At 44.9% G+C, this 24,661-nt stretch overlaps 1 protein-coding gene across 3 annotated transcripts in view; it reads left to right on the forward strand.

Annotated features, from left to right (window-relative positions):
• Nucleotides 1–24,661, forward strand: part of mtus1b (microtubule associated tumor suppressor 1b) — a 170,901-nt gene that overhangs the window by 100,621 nt on the left and 45,619 nt on the right. For all 3 annotated transcript variants that reach the window (XM_072252638.1, XM_072252637.1, XM_072252639.1), the window contains one exon: nt 1,394–1,626. In XM_072252638.1, coding sequence (XP_072108739.1) covers nt 1,394–1,626 — 233 coding nt within the window. The remainder of the gene's footprint in view (nt 1–1,393; nt 1,627–24,661) is intronic.

Here is a 24,661-nt window from a genome sequence, read left to right on the forward strand (position 1 = left end):
GGCTTGGTTTTAATCATTTTACAAAGGCAAAAATGAGGAGAAGGAAACTTACCAGTATTGGTCTCAGTAAACGCATTGGTGTATACCTGCATGAAGCGTCTATATCACAAATGAAGAGTGATATACCTAATACATTTATCAAAATCTCAGACTGAGGCTATGATTTTAGTTCCGTTGTGGTCTATGCATCTTAAGAACTTGAGTAAATGTGTTTATAGTGAAGGATTTAAATTTGCCACAACAGATGGTTCTTTGGTAAAACTGGGGGGTGAATTCAAAACTGTAGGAGAGCTGAACTCTGGACTTGGCTGTAGAAATTAAGCTGATCATTGTGTGCACCCTGGTCTAGATGAGTTAAATCAGCTGCTACTGTGTAAATGACTAAAACTGATATTTTGGCAGTTGTGGTTCAGATATGGTATGCATTTACATGGTAAGAGGCACTATTCAGCAGACTTGCGTAAAGCTGTGATATGGTTGAGCTGAAAGACTGATTTGTTATGTGGACTATTTCTAAGTAGATCTGCATAATGCACATTGTATCACACTGTAGCTTTTCTACTCTGACAAACTGGTTCTTGTTATTCCTTGATACAGTATAAAATCTCCTCAGACTAACTTTTCAGCAAGCTCTTAATCATCTCCATTTTGTTTCCACCTTGGCATAGATAATGGATTTCCTATTACCCTTGTTATTCATACGTTCATAAAGGATGATAGATATTTGGGTTTCATTTCACTTAATTCATAATGGTGGATGTCAGTCTGTTTTATTTCAATGCTTAAGAGAAGTTTGGATAAGTACATGAATGGGAGGGTTATGGAGGGCAATGGTCCAGGTGCAGATCAATGGAACCAGGCAAAATAATAGTTTAGCATGGACTAGAAGTGCTGAAAGGCATGTTAATGCTATGGTACTCTATGATTAATACATTACCAATTAAATTTCACAGATCTTAGAAATGTGAAAAAGATGCACAAATCCAATGTGAGCAACAAGATAGCGTTCTACCGTGTGAGCAGTTAAGGCTTTGTTAAAGTCCATATTAATTTGCCTTGTTCAGGTGCCGAAGGAGAATCTCATGCACCACTTTGCATAGCTGCATAATGTTGCATGTATTTTCTAGTTGCTTGAAGAAGGTGAGTAGTTCTTGCAACCATTCATACAACTATCAGTGAAAGGTGGGGCCACAAATTAATTAGAGAAGTTAATTTCAGCAAATTACTTCCTAAAAGAATATCAGGCAAGTGTGGTTTTAAAGTCTGAGTGGATTTTCCCCTATCAAAAGTTCTTAGCATAGCCAAAGGTGAAAAGTATTAAACTTTGTATGAATCTATTTCATTAAGCAGGATTATGGAATATTAGTGATACCTGTGATTTTTACTTTTTTAGCTGACAGAACTTGGGTGAAGTCCAACTCTGCACAGAAGACAGGCTCCCAATCTAATGTGTCAATCCAGGCTTCAGATTTGCACTCAGTAGAGAAGAGAACCCCTGGGCTATATCGCTACAGAACTACATGTGAGAAGCAGGCTGCATCAATTGCAAAGCTGAAAGAACTGTTAAAAGCAAGTAACCAAAGATGTGAAGCATTTGCAATAGTGGTTCAGTATCTTCAAGTCCAGGTGAGAATTTCTTGAACTTGATTTCCTTGACTTTTTCACTGTTAGTGATTGTCAGTTTAATTTTGCATGTTTGTTAACCTGGCGAAATTTGCTTAAGGTAGTTGGTCTTGTTCGGACATGCTGGTGAGATGCTCATTTTTGGGGGGATTGGGTTGTCATAAAGGCCAGCATTTATTGCCCATTAGTAATTGGCACTATTGTCCCTGCTGATCAATGCAGGAGCCCATTGTACTAATCTCTACTATTCACTGCATGGCTAGGCATAGCTGAAATGCCATCTATAAATTGATAATATTGTTGGCAAGATCAGAGATGGTGAGATTTGCTAATACACTGATTAGGAGTTTGAGGAGATTGGGTATACCCTAGAAAATTTCTACAAATGTATCATGGAGAGCATTCTGACTGGTTCCATTACCACCTGATGTGTCATTACCTTGAATACTATATCATTGAATATCCATTGCCAAGGCCCTTACATTCAATATCCTTTGAGAGAGGGATAGTGATAGTCATTGAACATAAATTCATCTAGGCCAACCACATGAACATGCCTATATGAGCAGATGAGAGGTTTGATTATCCTCTGGAGAGTGATACCTTGGCAAAAGTGGCCAGTGATTCCAGCAAAACCAAAGCTACCCTGTTCAAGGCAGCCTGCTTGATTGGGACCATGTTGACTACCATAAATGTTCATTTGGAGTTGCAATGGTTATTGTTTTCAAATGTGTTGGAAGTTTGTAACATTTCTTAAACTTGTACCCTTGCGATCAAGGGGAACATGGTGCACAATCACTTGCACATTCCCCCAAGTCAATTTGTTATTCCACCTTGGAAATGTATCGCTGCTCCTTCAAGACGGGATCTAAATCCAGTGACTTCCTATCCAACAGAACTGTAGGAGCATCTTCACCAGAAAGCTCACTACTGCGAGGGTAATTCTCATAGTAAATGGCTTTGCATTTGGTGTCCTGATCCTGAAAACTATAAAAAGAAAATCTGACCTTAGTAAGTATATTTTGGGGGGGGTGGGGGGTGGAATTGAAGATGGTTGGTATCATGATTCTACCCTGAGCAGTCACTTTCCATGTTATAAGGCCAATGATTGGAGTTCAGTTCCCACCACTGTAAGGAGTATGTATGTTCTCCCTGCAGCCATGTGTGCATCCTCCGGGTGTTCCTGTTTCCTCCCACATTCCTAAAACTTAGATTGGGGTTAGTAAGTTGTGTACATGACTGTTGGTCATTAACACAAGATGCATTTCGCTGTATGTTTCCATGTTTTGATGTACATGTGGCAAAGCTTGCCTATCTTAAAATCACTTTAAAAGTCAGGAGCTGTGGATTTAGAATGCTAGTATAATCTTGGTGGTAATTTCAAAGTTCAAAGTAAATTTATTATCAAAGTACACATCACCATCCAGAACCCTAAGAGCCATTTTCTTACAGGCATACTCAATAAGTCCAGTAACTACAATAGAATCAACAAAAAACTACATCCAACTGTGCAAAGAAAAAATAATAATAAGCAATAAGTATCATCATGATATGAAAAGTCCTTGAAAGTGTGTCCATCAGTTGTAGGAACAATTCTGTGACAGGGCAAGTCAGGTTGAATGAAGTAATTCCTCTGGTTCAAGAGCCTTATGGCTAAGGGGCAATAATTGTTTCTGATCCTGATGATGTGAGTTCTGAGTCTCTTGTACCTCCCCTTAATGGCGTTGGGGAGAAAAGACCTGGGTGGTGGGGGTCGCTGATGATGGATGCTGCTATCTGCAACAACAAGTTGTGTAGATGTGCTCAACGGTGTGGAGGGCTTTACCTGTGATAGACTAGGTTGTATCCACTACTTTTTGTAGGATTTTCAGTTCAAGGGTATTTGTATTTCCATACCAGACCATGATGCAAACAGTCAATATTCTCACTATTGTACATCTGTAGAAGTTTGTTAAAGCTTCAAATGTCATGCTGCATCTTGGCAAGTTTCTAAGGAAGTACAAATGTTGCCATGCTTTCTTTGAAATTGCACTTGTGTTCTGGGCCCAGAACAGCTCTTCTGAAATGACACCAACAAATTTATAGTTGCCAACACTCTCCACCTCTGATCCCCCAATGAGGACTGGCTCATGGGCTTCCAGTTTCTTCCTCATGTAGTCAATCATCTCCTTGATCATTAATGTATTAAACTTTATGATATTTGTTTTTGTACTGCAGTATCTATAGGCTACTTAAGCTTCCTATGTACAGTGCCTTGAAACTGAAAAGTTAGCAGTTCAATAGTATTCAATATTAGATTTACGCCAAATGCACCACTTTGTATTGAGGCCAAGAATTTCCACTTTAGTCTCATTTGAAACCACCTTTCAAGCCTTTAAGGTATCTTCTAAGTAATGATTTGTAAAGTCTTTATGGGCAATATGTTCTTTTTTAAGTGATACACGGCGTAAATCTAACACTGCGCGGCAGTCAGGTAACACCATCCCTACTGTAAAGTATGGTGGAGGTAGCATCATTCTATGGGGATGCTTTTCAGCAGCAAGGACTGAACATCTAGTCAGGATGGTGGGAAGATGAATGCTGCTAAATACAGAGATCTTGGATAAAAACCTGCAAGCCTCTGCCAGAGAGCTTAAACTGGGGAGGATGTTAGTCATTCTGCAGGACAGCAGCCCAAAGCACACTGCCAGAGCAACCATGGAGTGGCTTCAAATGTAGAGAACTGTTGTCCTTGAGTAGTCAGTCAGAGTCCTGTCCTTAAGCCGATTGAACATTCCTGGCAAGACCTCAAGATGACTATCCATTGCCACTCACTAACCTGGCACGGCTTGAGCAATTTTGCAAGGAGAAATGGGAAAATCTTGCTCCATGACGCTGTACAAAGCTAATAGAGACTTATCCAAAAAGACTACAGGCTGTAGTAGCTGCAAGAGGTGGTTCAACTAAGCACTGAGCAAAAGGGATGAATACTTCTGAACTGCTGACGATTCAGTTTTTGATTTTTTTGTTTTTCATGCTTTACAATTTTCCCTTTTATTTTTGGGCTATGCTGTGGGAAGGGGAAGGAACATGTGATTCACAAATAAATTCTCTGTCAAATTGATCAAAGTCTCTAGTTGTAATACTCATTTATGTGAACAAAGGGTTGGGGCTGAATACTTTTTATCAAGGTATGGTATATCCAACATGGGATTTATTTGCAATGTATGTTCAATGATATTTGTAGAAAGTTGGTTCAATGATATTTGTAGAAAGTTGAAGTGGAGAAACGGAATTTTTAATGTGCCTTCTAATTTCAGTTTAAAGCTGAATTGTAAGTTTTGAATTTGATTGCCCTATATTAACACTCAATATATTGTGTGGATATTTTTGAATAAAACTAGGTACAGATTTTTAGAGCAATTAAATCTAAATGTGCCTGATTAATTTTTTCAATTAACACTTCATCTTTGAATATTTGTAGTAAGACCAGACTGTTCAGAAGGTCGGACGGTATCTGTGTAAAGAAATGTACCTCCATTGAGCACCTTCACTCTGTCTGCCTGCACTGACTTGTCTGTCCACAGCCACCTCTACTGCCACATGATCTAGGTGCAGACTGGAAGAGCAGCATCTTGGTAGTCTCTGACTTGATGGTATCAACATCAACTTCTCTAACGTCTGATAACCAATCTTCCATATATATATCCCTCTCTCCCCCCCCTCTCTCCCCCCCCCTCTCTCCCCCCCCTCTCTCCCCCCCCCTCTCCCCCCCCTCTCTCCCCCCCCTCTCTCCCCCCCCCTCTCCCCCCCCCTCTCTCCCCCCCCTCTCTCCCCCCCCTCTCTCCCCCCCCCTCTCCCCCCCCCTCTCTCCCCCCCCTCTCTCCCCCCCCTCTCCCCCCCCTCTCTCCCCCCCCTCCTCCCCCCCCTCTCTCCCCCCCCTCTCTCCCCCCCCTCTCTCCCCCCCCTCACCCCCCCCTCTCTCCCCCCCCTCCTCCCCCCCCTCTCTCCCCCCCCCTCTCACCCCCCCCTCCACCCCCCCCTCTCTCCCCCCCCCTCTCCCCCCCCCTCTCTCCCCCCCCTCTCTCCCCCCCCTCTCTCCCCCCCCTCTCTCCCCCCCCTCTCTCCCCCCCCTCTCCCCCCCCTCTCTCCCCCCCCTCTCTCCCCCCCCTCTCTCCCCCCCCTCTCTCCCCCCCCTCTCTCCCCCCCTCTCCCCCCCTCTCTCCCCCCCTCTCTCCCCCCCTCTCTCCCCCCCCTCTCTCCCCCCCCTCTCTCCCCCCCTCTCTCCCCCCCCTCTCTCCCCCCCCTCTCTCCCCCCCCTCTCTCCCCCCCTCTCTCCCCCCCCTCTCTCCCCCCCCTCTCTCCCCCCCCTCTCTCCCCCCCTCTCTCCCCCCCCTCTCTCCCCCCTCTCTCTCCCCCCCCTCTCTCCCCCCCCTCTCTCCCCCCCCTCTCTCCCCCCCCTCTCTCCCCCCCCTCTCTCCCCCCCTCTCTCCCCCCCTCTCTCCCCCCCTCTCTCCCCCCCCTCTCTCCCCCCCTCTCTCCCCCCCTCTCTCCCCCCCCTCTCTCCCCCCCCTCTCTCCCCCCCCTCTCTCCCCCCCCTCTCTCCCCCCCCTCTCTCCCCCCCCTCTCTCCCCCCCTCTCTCCCCCCCCTCTCTCCCCCCCTCTCTCCCCCCCTCTCTCCCCCCCCTCTCTCCCCCCCCTCTCTCCCCCCCTCTCTCCCCCCCCCTCTCTCCCCCCCCTCTCTCCCCCCCTCTCTCCCCCCCCCTCTCTCCCCCCCCTCTCTCCCCCCCCTCTCTCCCCCCCCTCTCTCCCCCCCCTCTCTCCCCCCCCTCTCTCCCCCCCCTCTCTCCCCCCCCTCTCTCCCCCCCCTCTCTCCCCCCCCTCTCTCCCCCCCCTCTCTCCCCCCCCTCTCTCCCCCCCCTCTCTCCCCCCCCTCTCTCCCCCCCCTCTCCCCCCCCTCTCTCCCCCCCCTCTCTCCCCCCCCTCTCTCCCCCCCCTCTCTCCCCCCCCTCTCTCCCCCCCCCTCTCCCCCCCCCCCTCTCCCCCCCCCCCTCTCCCCCCCCCCCTCTCCCCCCCCCCTCTCCCCCCCCCCTCTCCCCCCCCTCTCTCCCCCCCCTCTCTCCCCCCCCTCTCTCCCCCCCCTCTCTCCCCCCCCTCTCTCCCCCCCCTCTCCCCCCCCCTCTCTCCCCCTCCCCTTCATAAATACTACCCTAGCTTGTCTGCATTAAATTCTCTCTGCCATTTTTCCAGCTCATTCAGGTCCCACTGCACGCTTTGATAATCCTCACTGTCCACTATATCCCAATCTTGGTATCATCAGCAAATTTGTTGATCCAGTTTACCATATTATTGTCTAGAATATTGATATAGATGGCAAACAGATCCAGCACCAATTTCTGGGGCACACCACTAGTCACAGCCCTCCAGTCAGGGAGGAAACCATCTACTGCCACTTCCTGCCTTCTGAAGCCAATGTATAATGCAATTTACTACATCTTGAATGCCAAGTGAATTCTTGGCCAACCTCCCATGCGGGGCCTTGTCAAGCGCCTTGCTAAGTTCTCTTGACTCTTCCATCTATCACCTTTCAGTTTTGCACTTTGCTCCTTTCTCTCCCCCCCCCACCCCATCCCTCAACTGGATTCCTGCTCTTTCATTTTCTCTCCCACCCTTTATTTTAGCTTTCTGCTGTCTCCAGCCCTGATGAAGGATCTTGACCCAAAATGTGTCTCAACTATGTGTCATTTGTCTACCTCCAAAAGCCCTATATATTGCACAAACAATAAGCATTTAAATATTGCCTTATCTCAAACACAGCAAGTAGAATAGGCATTGTTAGGTTGAGTTTAAACTTCAAGGTACTGTTGAGTCCTAAGATGAGACGAGATATATTTCACTAGAACGCAAGCCCCTTCATGAATTTGTACCTGAAGTGTAAAATAAATGGGAATGGCAATTTACAAGTAGCTGATAAAGCTTTCCATGTATGCTGCACGTAAGCACTTAGACAACTTATTTGAGCTGGTTAATTTTTTTTTGAAGTAATTCTTCTGATTTTTACTTTGGTAGTATTTTGGATTGTCATAGTTCTTCAGGAATACTTTCCTGTTCAAGTGACAAGTATTTGCCATTACTCTTGGCTTTAAAATTTTTTTTCTGCAGCAATGTAGCAGTATATTAATGCTAAGCACTTCAATTTTGTAGAACTGCCATATTGTATATATTAATGTCTTTGTGAACTTCATTATCCATATCAACCTGTTCCTGGGGGCAAGTTCTCCCTGCAGTTTTTAATCTGCATATATTTTGCATATAACTCTTCTTGTAATAGCCACCTTTTCCTATGAGCGCCTCAATGGTAAAGATATTTTTCAACACCTTGACATGTGAAAAGATGGCTTGTTCAAGGGCAACGCTATCCATTTCAGAAATTTGGGAAGGTTGGGAGATAAGCAGCAAATTGTTGAATGCCGCAGAGGAATTTCGAAGAGATGTGATTTGGGCATGAGCATAATTTTCCATAGTATTTCTGTCTCCATGTAGCAGAATTTGACTTGATGGAAATTATTGCTTAATGATTCTCAATTTGCATTTTAATTTAGTTTAGACGTCACTTCAGTTACTTATTGGGTTGCCCTCATAACCAAGCCATACTCAAGTCCTGCGGCCATTAGCCATATCTCTGGAGAAAGCATTGCCTTTGGCCACAAAATGAGGCACTGCCCTCAAGTGGGCCACAAAATGAGGCACTGCCCTTCTGACAGCTTGAGGTATTAGAATTTTTTTCCAAGGGATTCTGAATGTTTAGCAGCTGTTTATTTAATCATTGATGAACTAACTTGGATGAAAGCTTATTTGCCTCTTTGGGGTGCACTAGTCATGTTATGATTGCTGTAAAGTCCTCTCTTCTGAGAGGACCACAACCTTGTTGTGGTTTGGAGGCATGCGTGCCTCAATGACCTGGAGGGTTATGCTGGTTGGAGTCAGGATTTTATACTTTTGGTAGGGTTACCCATGCTAAACAGATCAAAGGGTAGAGGCCAAACTAAGACTGGTCCACTGGTCTGTCCTCCAGGTTCGGGGGTTCACCTCAGAGCCAACAATCCTGACTGGTAAAACAAAACAGTTATGGAAACAGCAATGTAGAAACCTACATCTGTGTACAACTATTCCTGAGTCCCACCCAGGACTTGCATGACTGACAGTACTGAAAACCAAACAACTGACATGATAAAGAAAGCCCTGAACACCACCAGAGATGGAGGACTATATACAATGGGCATCTTGAGGCATTAGATGCTATGCAAGATGCATTTAAAATTCCCCAAATTTAGCTGGAAGGAGAAGCAAACTAATAAGTGGCCACTCCTACATAAGACTAAGACATCGGAGCAGAATTTGGACATTTGGCCCATTGAGGCTGCTCGGCCATTTCATCATGGCTAATCCAATTTTCCTCTACAGCCCTGATCTCCTGCCTTCTCCCCATATCCCTTCATGCTGACCGATCAAGAATCTATCAGCCACTGCCCTAAATATCCATAAAGACTTGGCCTTCATAGCTGCCTGTTGTAAAGAATTTTACAGATTCACTACCCTCTGGCTGAAGAAATTTCTCCTCATCTCTAAAAGCACACCCCTCTGTGTCTCTGGCCTTAGACTCTCCCACCATAGGAAGCATCCTTTCTACATCCACACTATCAAGGCCTTTCTTCATTCCTCGCACATCAAAGTTGCTGGTGAACGCAGCAGGCCAGGCAGCATCTCTAGGAAGAGGTACAGTCGACATTTCGGGCCGAGACCCTTCGTCAGGACTAACTGAAAGAAGAGCTAGTAAGAGATTTGAGAGGGGGAGGGGGAGATCCAAAATGATGGGAGAAGACAGGAGGGGGAGGAATGGAGCCAAGAGCTGGACAGGTGATTGGCAAGAGGGATATGAGAGGATCATGGGACAGGAGACCTAGGGAGAAAGAAAAGGGGGAGGGGGGAAAAACCCAGAGGATGGGCAAGGGGTATAGTCAGAGGGACGGAGAAAAAGGGGAGAGAGAGAAAAAGAATGTGTATGTAAGTAAATAACGGATAGGGTACGAGGGGGAGGTGGGGCATTAGCGGAAGTTAGAGAAGTCAGTGTTCATGCCAACAGGTTGGAGGCTACCCAGACAGAATATAAGGTGTTGTTCCTCCAAACTGAGTGTGGCCTCATCTTTACAGTAGAGGAGGCCGTGGATAGACATGTCAGAATGGGAATGGGATGTGGAATTAAAATGTGTGGCCACTGGGAGATCCTGCTTTCTCTGGTGGACAGAGCATAGGTGTTCAGCGAAACGATCTCCCAGTCTGCGTCGGGTCTCGCCAATATATAAAAGGCTTCGATAGGTTTCAATAAGGTCACCCCTCATTCTTCTGAATTCCAGTGAATGCAGACCTAGAGCCATCAAGTGTTCTTCATATGACAAGCCATTCAACCCTAGAATAATTTTTGTGAGCCTCCTTTGAATCCTTTTGAGTTTCAGGACATCCTTTCTAAGATAAGGGGCCTAAAACTGCTGACAATAGTCCAAGTGAGGCCTCACTGGTGCTCTATAAATCTCAACATTACACCTATTGAAATGAATGCTAACATTGCATTTGCCTTCCTCTCCACAGACTCCACCTGCAAATTAACCTTTAGGGAACTCTACAGAAGAACTCACAAGTCCCTTTGTACCTTAGTTCTTTGTATTTTCTCCCCATTTAGAAAATAGTCAACTCTTCCTAACATGCATGACCGTACACTTCCCAACATTGTGTTCCATCTGCCAGTTTTTGCCCATTCTCCTAATCGTAAGTCTTTCTGTAGCTCCTCTGTTACCTCAAAACCACCTGCCCTCCACTGTCTTCATATCATTGGCAAACTTTGCAACAAAGCCATTAATTCTGTCATCCAAATCATTGATATATAATGTAAAAAGGATTGGCCCCAACACAGACCCCTATGGACGCGCCTAACCAGCAGCCAACCAGAAAGTGTTCCCTTTATTCCCACTCTTTGCCTCCTGCCGATCAGCCCCTGCTTATCCATGCTAGAATCTTTCCTGTAATACCATGTGCTCGTGGCTTGTTAAGCAACCTCGTGTGACACCTTGTCAAAGGGCTTCTGAAAATCCAAGTACACAAGATCAATTGATTCTCCTTTGTCTATCCTGCTTGTTACTACTTCAAAGAATTCAAACAGATTTATCAGGCAAAATTTTCCCTTGAGTAAACCATGCTGACTATGACCTGTTTTATGATGTGCCTCCAGGTATCCTGAGACCCTATCCTTTATGATGGGCTCCCAACATCTTCCCAACCACAGAAGTCAGACTAACTGGCCTGTAGTTTCCTTTCTTCTGCCTCTCCCTTGAAGAGTGGAGTGATATTTGCAATTTTGCAGTCTTCCTGAACCATTCCAGAATCTAGTAATTCTTGAAAGATCATTACTAATGCCTCAATGATCTCTTCACCCACCTCTATCAGGTGCACCATCTGGTCCAGGTGACTTATCTACCTTCAGACCTTTTAGTTTGCCAAGAACCTTCTCTCTAGTTAAGGTAACTTAACATACTTCATGCCCCCTGACACCTGTAACTTCCACCACACTGCTCGTGTCTTCCTCAGTGAAGACTGATGCAAAATACTTATTCAGTTCATCTGCCATTTCATTGTCCTCCATTACTACCTCTCCCACGTCATTTTCCACCAGTTCAATATCCACTTTTTTTTTTTTAAACACACTATGTAAAATGTATCTGAAGAAACTTTTGGATTCCTCCAGTATTATTGGCTAGCTTACTTTCGTAATCCATCTCTACCTGATTTACTTTTTTTTAGTTGCCTTCTGTTGGTTTTTAAAAGCTTCCCAATCCTCTACCTTCCCTCTAATTTTTTGCTCTATTTAATGCCCCCTCTCTGCCTTTTATGTTGGCTTTGCCTTCTCTTGATAGCCACTGTTATGTCACCTTTCCTTTAGAATATTTCTTCCTTTTGGGATATGTATACCCTGATTCTTCTGAATTGCTTCCAGAAATTCCAGCAATTGCTGCTGTGAGTCATCCCTGCCAGTGTTCTTTTCCAGTCAGTTCAGGGCAACTCCTCTCTCATGCCTCTGTAATTCCCTTTATTCTGTAATTCCCTTTATTCCACTGTAATACTGATGCATTTGACTTCAGCTTCTCCTCAAATTTCAGGGTAAATTTGATCTTATGATCAACTTCCCCAAACCATTCTTTTACCTTCAAGTCAAGTCACTTTTTATTGTCATTTCAACCATAACTGCTGGTACAGAACACAGTAAAAATGAGACATTTTCCAGGACCATGGTGCTACATGAAACAATACAAAAACTACAGTAGACTACAGACCTATTCAGGACTGCATAAAGTGCACAAAACAGTGCAGGCGCTACAATAAATAATAAATAATAAGACAGTAGGCACAGTAGAGGATATAGTAGGTTGGTGTCAAGCCAGGCTCTGGGTATTGAGTCTGATGGCTTGGGGGAAGAAACTGTTACATAGTCTGGTCGTGAGAGCCCGAATGCTTCGGTACCTTTTTCCAGATTGCAGGAGGGAGAAGAGTTTATATGAGGGGTGCGTCAGGTCCTTCACAATGCTGTTTGATTTGCGGATGCAGCATGTGGTGTAAATGTCTGTGATGGCGGGAAGAGAGACCCCGATGATCTTTTCAGCTGACCTCACTATCCGCTGCAGGGTCTTGCGATCTGAGATGGTACAATTTCCAAACCAGGCCGTGATGCAGCTGCTCAGGATGCTCTCAATACAGCCTCTGTAGAATGTGGTGAGGATGGGGGGTGGGAGATGGACCTTTCTCAGCCTTCGCAGAAAGTAGAGACGCTGCTGGGCTTTCTTTGCTATGGAGCTGGTGTTGTGGACCAGGTGAGATTCTCTGCCAGGTGAACACCAAGAAATTTGGTGCTCTTAACAATCTGTACAGAGGAGTCATCGATGTTCAGCGGAGAGTGGTCACACCGTGTCCTCCTGAAGTCAACAACCATCTCTTCTGTTTTGTTTACATTCAGAGACAGGTTGTTGGCTCTGCACCAGTCCGTTAGCTGCTGCACCTCCTCTCTGTATGTCATCAGCGAACTTGATGTGGTTCAAGCTGTGTGTTGCAGCACAGTCGTGGGTCAGCAGAGTGAACAGCAGTGGACTGAACACACAGCCCTGGGGGGCTCCCGTGCTCATTGTGATGGTGTTGGAGATGCTGCTTCCAATCGAACTGACTGAGAGCTCCCAGTCAAAGTCTAGGATCCAGTTGCAGAGGGGGGTGTTCAGGCCCAGTAGACTCAGCTTTCCAATCAGTTTCTGAGGAATGATTGTGTTGAATGCTGAACTGAAGTCTATGAACAGCATTTGAACGTAGGTGTCTTTTTTGTCCAGGTGGGTTAAGGCCGGGTGGAGGGTGATGGCAGTAGCATCGTCTGTTGAATGGTTGGGACGGTACGAGAACTGCAGGGGATCCAGTGAGGGGGGCAGTAGGGACTTGATGTGCCTCATGACAAGCCTCTTGAAACACTTCATGATGATGGATGTGAGTGCAACGGGACGGTGGTCATTGAGGCAGGACACTGAAGACTTCGGCACAGGGACGATGGTGGCAGCCTTGAAGCACGTAAGAATGACGATGCTGCTCAGGGAGATGTTGAAGATGTCAGTGAGAATATCTTAAGATCTCAAATTGATTCCGGTTCATTGCACAACTGCCAATCCAGAATAGCTGATCCTCTAGTGAGCTCAACCACGAGCTGCTCTAAAAAGCTATCTCATGGGCATTCTAGAAACTCCCCCTCTTGAAATCCAGCACCAACCTGCTTTTGCCAATCTACCTGTATATTGAAGACCTCCATGACTATTGTAACATTGCCCTTGTGGCATGTATTTTAACTTGTAATTTGTAGGTGACATCCTTCCTACTGGTTGGGGGTCTGTATACAACTCCCATCAGGGTCTTTTTACCCTTGCAGTTCCTCAGCTCTATCCACATTGATTCAACACCTGACCCTACGTCACCTCTTTCTAATGATTTGATTTCTTTTTTACTAACAAAGCAACACCAGCCCCTCTGCCTTCCTGCCTTTCCTTTAGATACAATGTGTATCTTTGGACATTAAACTACCAGTTATAATCTTTCTGCCATGATTCAGTGCTGCATGCCAATTTGAAGCTGTGCTGCAAGCTCATCTACCTTATTCCGTAGACTGAGTGCATTCAGATACAACACCTTCAGTCTTGTGTTCATCCTTTAAAATTTTGTCTGCATTTTACATTGCAACTCATCCTGTTGATGGCAATTTTGCCCTATCAACAGCCTCTCCTCACTACACATTGCCTCTTTGTAAACCAGCTACCTCATCTTCAGCACTATCATCCACCTTTCCCACGATACTTCATGCATTGAAATGTATGCATCTCAGGACACTAATTGCACCATGCTGAACCTTTTGATTCCCAAATTTGAGGTCTTACCAACAACTGTATCTGTGAACTGTTCTGGCACTCTGGTTCCCCTTAGTCCCTCTCCAGTTCAGGTGCAAATCGTCCCTATGTACATGTCCCACCTTCCCTGGAAGAGAGCCCAATGATCCAAAAATCTTATGCCCTGCCTCCTACACCAACTCCTTAGTCATGTATTAAATTGTATAATCTTTCTCGGTATGGTCTAATTAGAATGTGGCATTGTGATTACAACCCTGGAAGTTCAGCCCTTTAACTTAGCACTTAACTCCCTGAACTCTGTATGCCAAACTTCGTCACTTGTCTTATCCTTGTTACTGGTAACTACATGGACCATGACTTCTAGCTGATCACCCTCCCACTTAAGAATGCTTAAGACTTGATTCAAAATATCTCAGGCCCTTGAACTTGGGAGGAAACATACTATTCAGGAATCCTGTTCTTACCAACAGAACCTCATGTACATTTCCCTAACTAAAGAATCCCCCATCAGCACAATAAGCCTCCTTCTTCCCCTTTGCAGTCTGAGTCACAGAGGCAGACAGTGCCAGCGACCTGACCACTGTGACTTTCCTTTGTTAGGTTATCCCCCCAACAGTATACAAAGTGATATACCTGTTGATAGGGTGGCTACAGGGGTACTCTACACTAGCTGCTTAACCTCTTCCCCCTTCTTGACTGTTACCCAGTTTCCTGTGTCCTGCACTGCGTCAGTCTGTCCTGTCTGTCAACCCCTCAGCCTCCTGAATAATCTGGAGTTCATCCAGTTCCAGCTCCAACTCCTTAACATGGATTGTTAGAAGCTGTATCGCAGTTGTAGTCGTCAGGGACACTGGAGGTCTCCCTACCTTCCCGCATTCCACTATCCTGCCTGGCATCTCTACTGTCCTAGCTGAGCAGATATAAAGAAGGGTAGGAGCAAAAAGAACTTAACTGTGAGCTTTTCTTTTTTTGCTTTTCTGACAAAGCCTCTCTTCACTGAAGCCTTGAAGAACTAAAGCCTCAAGGTCACCATTCTGACTCTACCCAGTCAGCCGACAGCTGCTGCTGCACTTATTCCTGCCTTTAATTTGCTCTTGCCAATCAATCCCAAATGCCAAATGGCTGCTGGTCAAAGCTCTTTGTAGCTGTAGCGACCCGCTGATGCTTTTTGTACTTGTGCAGTCGGCCTGATTGAAGACACTCTTCTCAAAACTTCCAATGTCTGGATTGCCTGCTGGTCAGCTGTGTACATACATCTATTGATGCTTCTGGACACATCTTCAGTGATGTTCCTGGAATCATCGGGTGTTTTGGGTCTGTCAACATCATACAACCTCCTCTAGGTGACCCAGCCGGAGCTGATCAGACCCCAGCTTGTGTCCAGATGGCTAGCTACTTACGACTCTATGGCTCCCCTCTTTTGAGACACAGCCATCTTGAGGCCCTCTCTGCCGCATCAGTGGTACTGCGGATGGCTCTCCTCTTCCTCTCTCCCTCAATGCCCAAAATGCTGAAGGCTCTAACTAAAGAAAGGGCTATGAATCCCCTACAACCAACCTCCACTGGGAGACACCTCACTCTCCATCCAGCCTGCTGACAGTTGCTGACCAGTCCTGCGTACTTGGAGAGCTTCCTTTCAAAGGCCTCCTCCAAGCTATCTTCCCATGGGGCTGTCAGCTCCAGCAGCACCACTTGCTTAGTAGACTCAGACACTAGGGCAATGTCTGGTCGCAGGGTGGTGGCTGCGATATGGTTGGTGAACTTCAGCTGCCCTTCGAGGTCCACCAACAGCTGCCAGTCCCTTGCAGAGGTCAGAATGCCTGCAGATGTTCTTTTGGCAGGTATTGGCTGCTCCCCAGCTCTGACAAAGACAATGGTCTGCTTGGAGGGTCGGGACCGCTTTGCCCATTCAACTCCTGCGCTGATGGCTTCAGCGATGGTCTTCAGGACCTGATCATGCCTCCATCTGTACCATCCCTCACCAAGTGCCCTTGCACAGCCGCTAAGGATGTGCTCCAGGGTTCCTCGCTTGGAGCACAGTGGGCACGCAGATGACTCTACCTTGCCCCATGTGTGCAGGTTTGATGGGCTTGGAAGCACATTGTACACTGCCTGGATGAGAAATTGGATGCAGTGTGGTTTGGCTTTCCAAAGATCAGCCCAGGTCACTTTCCTCTCAACTGTATTCTCCCATCTTGTCCAAGCTCCCTGTTGCTTCATTCCCACTGCTTTGCAGGCTCTCATCTCCTCCACTACTGCTCTCACCTCCTCCTGAACTAGACAACGCCTTTCCTTCCCTCTGGTGTCCATTTGGGGAGTTGGAAAGGATCCTAGTCCAGCTCGGCCTTGTGTGACCACTCCCACCAGCCTCCTGTGACGCAGCCTGGCCTCTGCCTCCTGAACAGCTTCCTCTGCCCTCCACTTCCTGCCAGTACTTACTTGGATCCCTGCTCTAGCCACCTTCGGGTCACTTGAGTCCCTATACTGTAGCACTTCTCTGGCTCTTGTTACCTTGAATTCTTCCTCCAAGGATTTGAAGGGCAGTTGCAGTTTGTTGTGGTGTCCATAGAGTGCGATGCTGCTCAGGCTCTTTGGCAGCCCCAGCCATCCCCTGAGGTGGTTGCTAACCCTCCTGTCTAAGGTTTTGACTGTCGAGATCAGGACTGCATAGACAAGGAGGGGCCACAGGATTCTGGGAAGAATACTATGCTGATACATCCAGGCTTTAAACTTCCCAGGTAGGCCAGACTTGTCCACAGATTTCAGCCAGCCAGCCATCCAACTCGGTGCAGGTTGCCTGAGTGGTTGTTGTGTCCCTTAAGAGCTGTCAGAAACTTTGCCTAAGCTCTTGACTGGCTTTTCTGTGATGGTTGGGATGGCTGTGCCTGCAATGCTGAACCGGAACTTGTTCTCCACCTTCCCTTTCCTCAGCACCATCAATCTTGATTTGGCAGGTTTGAAACGCATCCGGGCCCACTCCACCAGCTTTTCGAGCCCTTGTAGAATCCTCCAGCAGCCTGGGACTGATTCTGTGGTGACTGAGGTCATCCATGAATGCCCTGATAGGTGGTTGCCATTGAGCGGAATTCATTCTGGGCCCTCTGCACTCTGGTTCAGCAGACTTAGTGAGCATGTTCATGGCTAGGGAGAATAGTGTCACTGAGATAGTGCACCCTGTGATGATGCCGACCTCCACCTTGTGCCAGGTTGATGTAATTGCTCCTGAAGAGACCCTCATCCTGAAGTTGCTGTAATAATCAGGGATAAGGTCTCTGATTCTGCTGGGGACGTGATATTTGGTCAGTGTGAGCTGCACCAGCTTGTGCGGAATGGAGCCATATGCATTTGCCAGGTCGAGCCACAACACTGACAGGTTGCCCTTGTTCTCTCTGGCCTCCCTGATGAGCTGTGTCACCACACCAATGTGCTCCAGACAGCCCGGCATCCCTGAAATGCCACCCTTCTGGACTGATGTATCAATATAGGTGTTCTTTGCTAGGTAGATGCACAACCGGTTGGAAACTGCACTGAAGAAGATCTTCGCCTTGACACACAGCAGGGAGATGATGCAAAACTGATCTATCTGGGTGGCATTTTCCTCCTTCGGGATCCACACCCCTTCAGCCACTCTCCACTGTTCTGGGATCTTCCCTCTTTCTCCAGAAGATTCTCAGGATCTTCCACAGACGCAGCAGGAGTTTGGGGCAGTTCTTGTAACACTTTGTACAAGTGTTGCTTGGTCCTGGAGCCGAGCTTGCCTTTGCTTTGTGGACGACCTCTCTGACTTCCTTTAGTTGCAGCTCTGACATGTCGAACTGCACATCTGATTCAGGTGGGTCTATTAGGATGTCGCACTTTCCCAACTCCTACTCTCTTTCAGGGTCATTGTATATCTTCTTCAGATGTTGGTCTATGTCTTCCTGCGAACAGGCCAGTTTCCCACTGCGCTTCTCCCCCAGCAACTCCTTGGTGAACTTGAAGGGGTTGGCGATAAAGGCAGCACGTTTTCGAGCCCTTTCATGATGCCGCCTCCGATGCCACTCTGCCCGGCGGAGGACCCTGATCTTCTTTCGTAGTATGCACATCAACTGGGCCAAGCCAATGCGCTCCTCTTCTCCTGCCTCCTTGTATTGGGACTTCAGTGCTTTCATCTGCTGCCTGATGTTGTGGATCCTCAATGCTCTTTGGTTCTTCGAGTAATGTGTTTTGGAGCCTTCCTTCTCCTCTTCTCCAAACCGTTCAGGTGCGATACTGACAATAATTGTTGTCATGGCTTGCAGCTTCCTATCAACCCCTCCCTTCGCCGTTGCCTCCAGAGTTTGGTTAACATCTTCATCAAACTGCTTCCACAGTGAAGTCATGTTAGCTACAGGCCATTCGATCCGCCTCCTGTTAGACTTCATGTTCGAGGGATTAGTTTGCAACACTCTTCATCTGCAAAATTATGCTGAGTTAGTTACAATTGGCAGGGGTTACCTCCTGCATGTCACATCGACTCGACCCAATCTACTTTGACCTCTTCTATTGACTACCTGGTGACCTAATCTCTTGTCAAGGATGTGCTCAAAGCTGCCTTATGTAAGACAAAGGAATGCAACATCATCAATGCCTGAGATTCTCCAGCCCATGGATAGCAGGTGAAGTATTTGATGTTATTGAACAGGTGGTCATGCAACAGTAGCTTGTTTGAAATAACAGAAGGAACAGACTGTCTTAAACTACACACCCACACTGTCAGGCAACTCCCTGCCCATCAGTACAAAATTCTGCATTGGCCTCTCCACATCAAAAGCCAAAAATACACAATTAGTCTGCTGTTCTGAGGGACTGCTAAAGGAAACAAATCTTAAGTACAAGGTGTATCTGGCATGCTAACCCAGTTTGTTGTGAAATACTTCATCCAGGGGCAGTATGGGAAATCGAGAATACTGAAATGTAACCAACCATGCAATCTGCTTCTACTTTCAATACTTCTCTCTTTCAATGGGATATTAGATATTTTTCTTCCAGACAAGACAGCAAATAGGATGACTTGATTTGACATGTTGAAACCTGCTTAATTTCATGCAGAACAGAAGTTCTCAATCAGTATGATGTATACAAATTTCAAATGTTTTTTTTCCACTGCACAAAACAAACTAGTTAGTCATGGTTTATCTCAAGTTGGGGTCTTGCTGTTCACCTTTGTTTTCCATGCGTGATGCGGATACTGTTTTGCATTGTAATTCAAGTGCAGACAGAAGATCATAGTTTGAGCACTAGAGGATTGCAACCAGTGATGCGCATCATTACCCAGTATTAGGAATAAACTGAAATAAGCAATAACTTGGGAAGGAATGGTGCAGGAAACTTTAAGTTTGGATTGAGTGGGTATAAAATGTGATGGAACGAAAAAAGACAAATTTAAGCACTTGATTTCATGTTGAAAGGTTTAGAATATTAAACTGGATCAATGATGATTAACAGTGCAGAAATGCAGTGCACAAGTTATCACTTTGCAGATCATATTACTGGGTTTCACTCTGGAATGTTTAAGTGCAATTAATATGCTAATTAGTAAATTCTGAAATAAGGGAGTTGCTATTCATGTAAAGCCACAAGTTAGTTTATTGAGTGTTGTTAATATCTTTTTGCTTAGTTTCACGTGGAAATATCTTGATAATAGAAATATAATTAATGTTCCTTCACTATAGTGGGAAATTTGACAGTCATGTTGTTCTAACACTGAATGATATAAATGTTGGTTAATAATTGTGAAATTCTGAGCAGTAATATACTTGCAATGAAGAACTGATTATAAGACACCTGAACAGAGTTGGGCCACGTGTCATAGTCCTATTGCAATGCAGCTTGACACTGCTATCTGCTTCAAAATTGTTTATTCTACTGATTTTCCCCATTGCTTGATGCTAGGTTCTTTGTGTATACATAAAGCTTGACTTTCCACCTGGTGACAGTTCTATGTACTTATGATAATTGTAAATTTTAAGGTGGGTATGTCATGCCTATAATTCTGGGCACCAATATCATTCTTAGATTGTCTTCCTTTCAGTGGCCTTTGTAATTTAATGTACCATTCCCCTTTCTTCCTCAAATGAATGTTTTTTACCATGGAGTCCTCTGAATGTAGCTAGGTGAACCAGTTTCCTTTAAGATGGCCATTGTTTAATCTGGTGCTGCCTCAGTAGAGTGAACTTCTAAAACCTCCGATAAAAGTGCTTCTACTGATTATAAAGGCTCTGGCTAACCATTCTATTTCAATTGCTGAAGCAGAATCTCTAATTGATGATTGTAAGGTGGTACATATTGCATAACGAGAAAGACCAATGCTGAATTTGTGGCCAGGTAAATTTTATTTGGTTGTCCCATTTAACTACCTAGTCCTTAAAACAGTCAATTTATGCACATTGCCAAGTAGTTATCCACTAATCTCCATGCTTCATGGCAAAGTCTAAACAATCTAGTTGGAAATATTTCAAAACCAAGAATGAAAAGCTACACTGCCATTATGTTGTATTTTGATCAGTGAGGCTATATTTAGATGAGTTTTAATGGAAGAATATTATGCACCAGCTATTTGGGGCAGAGTTGGTGACACTTGGATAGAACTATTCACCTTGTCCTGCTCTGTGCTTTGCTTATTGCCTTGCAAAAAAAAAAAAAAATCCCTTAACTATTTAATTCTATTGAAAGCGACTGAACACACAATGCTGGTGGAACGCAGTAGTTAGTCCTGACAAAGGGTCTCGGCCCGAAACGTCAACTGTAATACTTCCTATAGATGCTGCCTGGCCTGCTGTGTTCCACCAGCATTTTGCTTGAATTTCCAGTGTCTGCAGATTTCCTCGTGAAAGTGACTGAATCTGCTTTGTCCAGTTTCTAACAGAATATCCAGATTACAATATTGAAACAATGGTATTGTTACTTTTGTCCAATTAACATTGATCAGCTCATGTACCTTTTTACTTTTGCAGCCTGATCAACATTGGGTGTATCAAATTGGGTGGCAGATCAGAAGATTTGCCAAAATACAAATGCAAAATGATGACAAAGGTTACAGGGAAAGAAGAAAAAAAAACAGGGTACAAAATACAGCTAGCCAGAAATATTAGAAGTTTCTATAGGTGTTTTAAAGTTAACTTCTATAAGAGCGAGTTGTGAGAGTTGAAGGAAAAAGAAATGGCAGATGAATTAAATGCAGATTATATTAGTTTTGCATTGAGGCCTGGAGGGATTTCAGAAAATTCTGTTCACCAGCACAGTGGTTCTTGTAAATGGTTTCTCCAGTAGTTTCAGTCTCCAAGTCCTGGGGAATGGCATTCTAGGGCAGTAAAAGGGGTCACTGAGATAATTGTAGTTTTTATTTTTCCATAATTCTTTGGATTCAAAATTGCATTTGGGCATAACACAAATACCTTAAAGGAGAACAAAATCTGTAATATAGTTTGATGTCTCAAAGGAAAAAGGCTGTTACTGGCATCAACAGCAAGGCAGTCACAAAAATGTATGGTAATTTGGTAAAATCAATATTCCTTTGAAAGACATCATTTTTGATCAAATTACCATTATATGATAGTGTCACAGTTAGCACAACCCTATTGCATCTTGGGGTATCAGAATTTGGAGTTCAATTTTGGTACCATCTGTAAGGAGTTCGTGTGTTCTTCCTATGACTGGGCTTCCTCCAGGTGCTCCAGTTTCCTCCCACAGTCCAAAGACATACCAGTTAGTAGGTTAATTGGCTAGTGCTAAATAGGTGGATTGCTGGGTAGTGATGACTCATTGGACTTGGAAATGCCTGTTTCATGTTGTATCTCTGATAAATCATGGACTTTGAAGAGACAAGATTTTCTGTTGGAGGGACTGCTGGATTTACAACACTGTTAAGGGGCATTAAATGTCAATTTTCTTGTCTTTGTTTCACATTGTCTTTCTGAAATCCACTTGGGTATCCACATCCATTTTTGATATTTGTGCTGTCAGCTGTGAGCTACTGTACATCTTTAAAGATTTGGTTTATGCTCCAAAGGACGGGTAAACTGGATACTGACTTCCAGGAAAACAGTTTTATGTTTTGTTCGTTTGGAGGGAGGAAATGGCAATTTGACAAAGGAACAGTTTTGTCGAGAACACAGAATTGTTCCTTTGTTAAAGCTGGATGCAAATTGCTGTTGAAACTTCTGTTACTTGAAATGCATTTGCTTTCAGTTTTGAAGGTCTTTATAAACTTCTGTTGAACACAATCAAATAACCAAATGACTTTTCCCTTAAATCCATGCTGATTATTTTTTCCCCATTCTCTGGCTTACATTTCCAAATGTGAAATGGTTTCTTAACCGCTCATATCAGTCTAACTGATCTATGTCTGAACAATTGGGAGATGAAGGACAACTGAATTGAATTGACTTTATTACTTGCATCCTTCATATATATGAGGAATAAAAATATTTATGTTATGTCTCCATCTAAATGTACAATTGTAATTTATAGAAAATAGTAAGACCATAAGATATAGAGCAGAATTAGGCCATTCAGCCCATCACACACAAAATTTGACCCTTTGGTCCAATAGGTCTTCAGTCGTCAAGAACATTATATCCTAATCATCTACACACTGTACAGCAACTTTCAGGGATCAATTAACCTACCTAAGCATGAAAAGAAACGGGACCATCCAGGAGAAATCCAGCCATAGGCAGAGCAAGCAAACTCAGAAATCAAAACTGAACCTTGCTCATTGGAGCAGTGAAGCAACAGTTTTACTCAGTGTTGCTCGAATCCTCTAAATTGTTAAAAGTGGGTCTTCCCCTTATCAGGACCTTTATTGTTTGGCAAAACCAAGTGTGATTTAACAATATCATACCAATTAGAAGTATGAAAAATGAACATTCGAAAACTGAATTGAATTGACTTTATTACTTACATCCTTCAAATACATGAGTAAAAATCTTTACATTGTCTCTGTTCAAATGGGCAATGTGCTATTATAGTAATTTAATATGTACAACATAACAGAAATTGTGTAACAGCACAACATAACATTGTCAATATAATATAGAAATACAGTTGTGTCAGCACGAGTTAAGCAGCCTAATGGCCTGGTGGAAGAAGCTGTCCTGGAGCCTGTTGGTCCTGGCTTTTATGCTGCAGTACCACTTCCTGGATGGTAGCAGCTGGAACAGTTTGTGGTTGGGGTGACTCGGGTCCCCAATGATCCGTCAGGCCCTTTTTACACACCTGTCTTTGTAAATGGCCTGAATAGTGGGAAGTTCACAACTACAGATGCGCTGGGCTGTCTGCACCACTCTCTGAAGAGTCCTGTGATTGAGAGAAGTATGGTTCCCATAGCAGGCAGTGATGTAGCCAATCAGGATGCTCTCAATTGTGCCCTTGTAGAAAGTTCTTGGGTTTTGGGGGCCCACACCAAACTTCCTCAACCATCTGAGGTGAAAGAAGCGTGACTCCAGTACACTATTCTAGACACCGCCATCCAGCTGGAAGGCCTAATCTCCTTTTGGGTGGACAGAAGTGCTGCAGTCTCTGGCAGGATCTGCGAATGAAGTCTGTGTGTCCATGTCATAAAGAACTGGTATGTGAATATCTCAGTAGTAACGACACACTGTTCAGAGCAGATAGTTTTTAATGGTGAAGTGCAGGCTCTTCTACTTACCAAGAGAGTTCACTGCCATTGTGATTGTTGCTGTTTATATACCCTTTCCCACCCCGCCCCAAGCAAGTGCTGGGGAAGCACTGCGCCAGTCTGTGGCGCCTCGTGAAGCCATTCACCCCGATGTCTTTGGCTGGACTGTTTTTAAGTTGACATGATTGAAGTCACCAGCAACAATATAAAATCCTGCCAGCATGTTGTGAAGCTGATCAGAGGAGAGAACTTATTAGACCTGGTTTTATAACCAATGTTCATGGAGCCTACAAGCCTAGTCCCTGGCCTCACCTTGAATGCTAAGACCACGCATCCATTTTGCTAATCCCTGCATACAGACCAGTGGTTAAATGAGTCAAACCAGTTTTCAGAGAGATCAGGACCTGACCAATAGGTGCCTCATCAGTGCTGCCCAATTGCTTCAAAAGCATGGACTGGAGCATATTCAGGGAGGCAGCTACCTATGATCATCAGGTTAATATTGATGAATATGTGGGATCAGTAGCTGGCAACATAGGAAAATGCTTTGAGGATGTTACTGTGATTGTTAAATACTGCACTACCATAGCAAACCAGAAACCATGGCTAACTGCAGTGGGTTGTGCACTGCTGAGGAATCAGGATACTGTCTTCAGGTCAGGGAATAGGATGACTGTAAGGTCAGTCTGAGCTGTGCTATCAGGAAAGGAAAGCATGGGTACCCGCAGAAAATTCACAGCAGCTTTATGACACCAGGGATGTGATGAATGTGGTAAGGTATACAAACCAAAACAGATTACAAATCCACCCTGCACATCAACCTAATGGGTTGAATGCCTTCGATGCAATGAATGATGTAACTAAGCAAATCCCCTTTCCCCCTGAGGAGCAAGCACCCTGTCTGGCCGCAGCTGAGGTGAGGAAGATCCTAGCCAGGGTAAAC

The sequence above is a fragment of the Mobula birostris genome, chromosome 3, assembly GCF_030028105.1.
Source record: "Mobula birostris isolate sMobBir1 chromosome 3, sMobBir1.hap1, whole genome shotgun sequence".
Lineage (NCBI taxonomy): Eukaryota > Metazoa > Chordata > Chondrichthyes > Myliobatiformes > Myliobatidae > Mobula > Mobula birostris.